This window comes from Sciurus carolinensis, chromosome 5 (assembly GCF_902686445.1).
Source record: "Sciurus carolinensis chromosome 5, mSciCar1.2, whole genome shotgun sequence".
NCBI classification, from domain to species: Eukaryota; Metazoa; Chordata; class Mammalia; order Rodentia; family Sciuridae; genus Sciurus; species Sciurus carolinensis.
Window position 1 is genome coordinate 99,750,824 of NC_062217.1, and position 6,000 is coordinate 99,756,823.

The 6,000-nt window shown below is 41.0% G+C and overlaps 1 protein-coding gene across 1 annotated transcript in view; it reads right to left on the reverse strand.

The window, feature by feature from the left end:
- Antxrl (ANTXR like) overlaps window positions 1–5,681 on the reverse strand; it is a 41,109-nt gene extending 35,428 nt beyond the window's left edge. Inside the window, exon 1 of the mRNA XM_047554345.1 lies at window positions 5,437–5,681. Within this exon, the coding sequence (XP_047410301.1) occupies window positions 5,437–5,681 (245 nt within the window). The remainder of the gene's footprint in view (window positions 1–5,436) is intronic.
- Between the last annotated feature and the right edge of the window lie 319 nt (window positions 5,682–6,000).

Consider the following 6,000-nt stretch of genomic DNA (forward strand, 5'->3'; position numbering starts at 1 on the left):
ATTGTTTGGCTTCTTTAGACCATGGAGTCAGCAACTGCTGTCACATAAGCTTGAGGAATGTTCCCTACAGTCAAACAGAAGAAAAACTCAAATATTCAAAAGTAGAAAAAAAAATTGTCAAGGAGCAAAAATATCAAAGAAGAAATCTAAATTCAAAAAACAGGCAGAAGAAAGGAAACAGAGGACATTAGAGAAGAGATAAAATAGAGAATAGGAATGTTGAGGAATTGGGACAAAATCAAAACCTGATTCTTTGAAAGGAACAGTAAGATTGGCAAACCTTCATCTTTATTGACCTAAAATAAAAGAGACAACCCAATGATTAAAATCAGAAAATATAAGTGTCGGCTTTATTACCAATTTTATAGAAATTAAGGGCATACCATGAACATCTTTGGCTAACAAATTGGATGCTAGGTGAAATGCAATTTTTTCTAGCAACACTCAATATACCTAAAGCAAATCATAAAAGTAAGTAGAAAATGTGTATAGACATTTAACTTGTAGATAAACTCTGTAAAAAAAAAAAAAATCTACCAACAAAAAGAGCCTAGCTGACTTCACTGGTGTATTCAAGCAAATTTTCAAAGAAATTTCATCAATTTTTCTCAAACTCTTCCAAAAATTGAAGACAAGAAGAAACTGTTACACTCATACTATGAGGCAGCATTACCCTAACACCAAAGTCAGAAAAAGATACTCCAAGGGTATGCAGACCAATGTGCCCTCTGAATATAGATGTAAAAACTTCAGCAAAACACAAGGTAAGATATAGGAAATGAATTCAGTTGCACACTAAAAGATTTCCACACTATGATCAAGTAGGATTTATTTTCACAATGCAAATGTTTCTGCATACAAAAATCCATCAGTGTGATGAACCTCATTAATGGAATGAAGAAAAAACTACATGATTATCTCAACTGATGAAGAAAAAGCATTTGAAAACATCTTTCATGTTCAGTGTACACACGTGTGTATGTATATGTATGTATGTATATAATTTATTTCACAATTTTTTAGTAAGAGTATAAAGAGCATTATGTGTGGAAAAGGACAGTATTTTCAACAAGTGCGCAAAGTGGTTGCCCACGTGCAGAAGAATGAAGTTGGACCTTATTTCACACCACTGCACAAATTAACTCAAAGTTGATGAAAGACCTAAATACAAGAGATAAAACCATTAATCTCAAAATAATAAACAAGACAAAAAACTTCAAGATGTTGAATTTAGTAATGGTATGAATTTAGTAATGATACTACCATTACTATTTGAAGTAATATTAATAGGCAAAAAGAAAAAAGAAAAAGTAAGGACTTTATCAATGAACAACTTTTGTGCATTAAAGGATTGCATCAAGAAGGTGAAAAGACAACCCATAAAGTGGGAAAGAATATTCACAAATCATGTATCTCATAAGGGATTAGTATGCAGAAAATATCAAGTCCTATAACTCAGCAATAAAAAGCAAACAACAATTGATAAAGTACAAGGGGAAAAAAAGGACAAAAGACTTGCATAGACATTTCTGCAAGGAGATACATAAATGGCTAAGAAGTGCATAAATGGATAATGTCAGTGGTTATTAGGGAAATGCCAACAAAAATCACAATATAACTTCATATCCATTGAAATGGCTATTATAAAAAAAAACAAATAAATAAAAATACAACAAAATGAAACCCAGAAAGTGGATTTGGGGAGGGAATTTAAAATGGTACCACTATGGTGGAAAATGGTTTGTCATTTCCTAAAATAGTCAAGCACAGTATTTGATCCAGCAAAATCACTCTAGACATATACCTAAAGAAAGTGAAATCAGACTCACATAGACATGTATACAGAGTATTCATAGCAACATTATTCACAATAGGCAAATTGTAGAGAAAAACTCAATTTTATATTCTGAGATAGAGTACAAAATGTGGTATATGAACATACAATGGAATATTATTCAGCCATAATAAGGGATGACATTCTGATGGATGCATCAATACAGGAAACTTGAAAACATTATGCTAAGTGAAATATGCTAGACACAAAGGGACAAGTATTATAGGACCCACTTACTTATGAGATATCTAAGTCAGGACAAGTAATAGATATGAACTATAGAGTGGAGGAGACCAAGGTGTTATAGTCCTGATCTTGAATGTCCCCCAAAAGGCCATGTGCTGAAGACCTGTTCCTCATTCTGTGGTGCTATTGAAAGGTGGTGGAACATTTAGGAGGTGAGACCTAATGGAAGAAAGCTTGGTCATTGGAACTGTGTCCTTGGAGGGATATTGGGACCTCAGCCACTCCCCCTCTTGCCCTTTGCCTCCCGGTTGCAATGAGGTGAACAGCCTCCCTGTGCTATGCACTCCCATTGATGTATTATGCTGCCACAGACCCAAAGCAACAGGGTCAAGTGACTGTGAAATGAAACCTCTGAAAACATGAACCAAAATAAACTTTTCTTCATTTAAGTTGATTATCTCAGGTATTTTGTTACAATGAAAAGCTAAGGGGGGGGTAAGTGATCAAGATGGGCTTTCCCTGAGGGTGAAGGGTCCCAGACAACCTGACTTGGCCTGGACCCTGATCTGATTTTCCTGCTAGGCCAGCAGAGGTGCTCTGAACCACACCCCTACCCAGGGCAGAAGGGACATGTGAAGAGAGCTGTAGCCCTGAAGGAGCCAGGACTGCATCAATAGCCCTGATAATGCTGGGAGCACCTCAGTTGTGTCTCTGCTTTGCCTAGAATTTAACATCACACTCATCATCTGTTATTTCATCTAGTCTATCAACTTTCCCTTCATCCTCATCTCACCTTGCAGAGAGTACAAAGATAATCATTTTACAGTGGGAGATTCTGAAGTACAAAAAGATAAGGCAGATTTCCCAGGGTCCCATGGTAATGAGTGACTTCAAAGCTAGCTGCCTCCTCATGGTCATTGACTACTTTTCCCAAAGAGCCACAGAGCAGCCACACATGAGGTTCAAAACCAGGTAGTCCTGGCAGAAAGATGTCCTCACCTCCAAATACTTCTCACTGTTCTGGCCCTGTAAGGCATCAAGGCCTCCTCAACAGACCTGTGAGACTGCTCACAGGGAAATGGTGTGTTATTTTCCTCAAACTGAGGACTCCTCCTTGGTTCACTAGGAAATGGAAGTGGAGGGCTCCTCCTTGAATTCCTCCTATTTGCAGATTCCAACAGGATTCTGTTGAGGCCAGTAGGATTGACAGTTGGCAAGTCTGACAGGAGGAGCTGAAGGAGATCCAGCAGACCAGTCTCAATCCTGGGGACTGACCTGGGACACAGGGGACTCAAGCTGCTCCCTTTCTTTCTTGGCCTCCCAGTTTGGACAAAGTCAAGACACTTCAGCTCATGTTCTAGCCCCAGTCAATATGACCAGATCAAATGGCCCTGTCTTCCAGCTTTGAAAATGCCATGGGGGGATGTAAGATAAGGACTGGAGTTGACAAGTAGGGACTTTCTTGACTCAGGAAACCATTTCTCTGGCCCTCTCTAGGACCCTACCTCATTCTCACCTTTGCAGAAAGGAAAAGGGAGAATCTCCCACTTTCTGATGGTTTACAGTAAACAAGATGTGAATGACCTTGAGCAAATTACTGGACCACTTTCATTCTCAATTTAACCCTCCTAAAATTCTGGGATTAACCTACCTCCTCAAGCTGTTGGGAAACTGTTCTAGACAGCTTTTTTGCTGTTGTGACCAAAAGATCCAACAAGAACAGTTTTTAAGAAAGAAAAAAATATTTCTGGGTTTACAGTTTCTTAGGCCATAGCAGCAAAAAAAAATCTGAGGATCTAAACTGGAATAGTGAAAAACTATAGCTCAGGAAGCCCAGGTTTTGTTGAGATAGGATAGTATACACAAAGTAGAAAGGCGACTAGAGGGAAGAAAAAGAAACTAACTTCAAATCTAAAAAGCTCCATACAAACCCTCAAATTTACACCCCAATGCTTTTTTCTTGCAGATCTAAATTTTTATAAAGCCCTTCAATATTAGAGTATTATGAGTTCATATGATTAATTCCTACTTACATTACTAATTTATATAACATTTTCTATAGAATAAATAAAGACAAAGAAAAATATTGCTACGGTCAAATGATATTCCATATATTATTAACTGGATAATGTCAACCAAGAGATCTGGAAAGAACCAGACGACCATAACCTGCACTATGCTCCATGATTAAGAGAATTGAACTCACAGGCTAATATCACTCAACCTCTACACACCTTCTTTGTTCACTATTTACAAAATTACTTTTAAAAGAAGACCCCAAGAATCCAAAAGTGAATTTTATTAGCAAGTGCCCACATTATTTCTCTTTTGGAGTGGGTGAACTGCTCCATTGCTTGCTTTACTAAATAATTCTCTTCACTTTCTTAAATAAATATTTATGCCTATTTTGAAACATCCTAATTTTTTTTTTCTGTGGCATGAATCAATAATCAACCAGGACTAAATTGAGGTTGCTCTTTTCCCTTCTGGGGACATCTGTGAACCTCTTTCTGGTGATATTGTCACTTCTAGGAGCCTCTAGGCACCTTCCCAGGTGCCAAACCCAGACTAGGACATAAGACAAAAACACTTTTGCTTATCTGCAGTTCAGAAAGTTTGGTGGATGTCCAACACACCTGGGAAAGGAAGGACTTAGAGACCAGCAAGTCTCTAAGTCTCTGCTGCAACCTTCTGGGGTTTCCCTGCTTCTCTGTCAATGTACAATTGTTCTCCCAGGCAAGCAGGAGGGGTTGAGAATGGAACCCATGTTACCTCTTCAGGAATAAACACCTGCCCTTCGTTCTCTTCCTTAACAGCCAGTCTAAGGCACAGTCCAGTTTCCCAGGCCACACTGAGGCAGAGCCACTTGCTCCTATCAGTGCAGGGATTGTGCCTTGGCTTGTCCACATGGGGAAGGAAGAAGCAAAACGTAAGAGGCAGCAAAGCACAGGATACTCTGAGCAGTGGCACTAGGAGAGTGCCTAGCAGAAATTATAGAGCACTCTCTCCAGAGAAGCCAGCAGTGATGGCTGAGAAAGGAGCTTCTAGCCATCAGCTGCTGAGGGGCGTGTGGGACAAAGATCTGGGCCAGATTGCTGGAGGTACAGAGTCATCCAGGCACCCTAGGTCGACTTTCTCCCTTGTCCAGGCACCCTATGTTGGCTTTCCCCCTCTGGTAGGCAATAAGTAAACTGCTGAGAATCTTGCCTGTGGTCTGACCACAGGCAACCTGGCAATTATTTTCCACTTGCCTTGGGTACCATCGATGCCTTGTGCCTGTACTATGGCGGTGGTGGTCCCTGCCTGTCTTCCTGCAGAAGTTGCAGTCCTCTAAGGCCATGTTATGACTCTAGTGTCTGGGGGCTAAAAGCCGATCCCCACGGGCTATCAGGGAACAGGGCGGGAGGACCACTCACTTGTCCAAGATGAAGTAAAGGTCAAAGGCACCCTGGCAATCCTTTTCTGCTTGCCTTGGGTACCATCGATGCCTTGTGCCTGGACTATGGCGGTGGTGGTAGCTTCTTGAGCCCTTGCCCAGGTGGTGGAATACTCTCCAGCCAGAGCCATGGTACTGTAGGCTCCCAGCGCTCAAAAGGGATGGAGGCAACAGCAGCAGCAGAAAGAGAGCAATGCAAGGCACCTGGGGACTGTGGATCACCATTTTCTTGATGTTTCTGTGATACTGATAGCTCTTATAGAGCTGTACAAGGTCACAGGTAGGCCAAACACTGTCCACTTCTGGCTTCCTATTCTGCCACCTCTACCTGTGTGTAGGGCCACAGCCTCTAGTGCCCTGGCACCAAAGCTCACTACAACACTCTACTAGGAACCTACTCTGAGCATAGAGACTAGGGAAGCAGCAACTCTGGGTATCCTGCCACCAGTTTCCTGCACAGCCCTTCCCCCACCCTGGGATAGAATCCCCTGTAGTTATGATTGACAGGAAGGTTGACATGGTGACTTTGTGACCTGCAACTCTG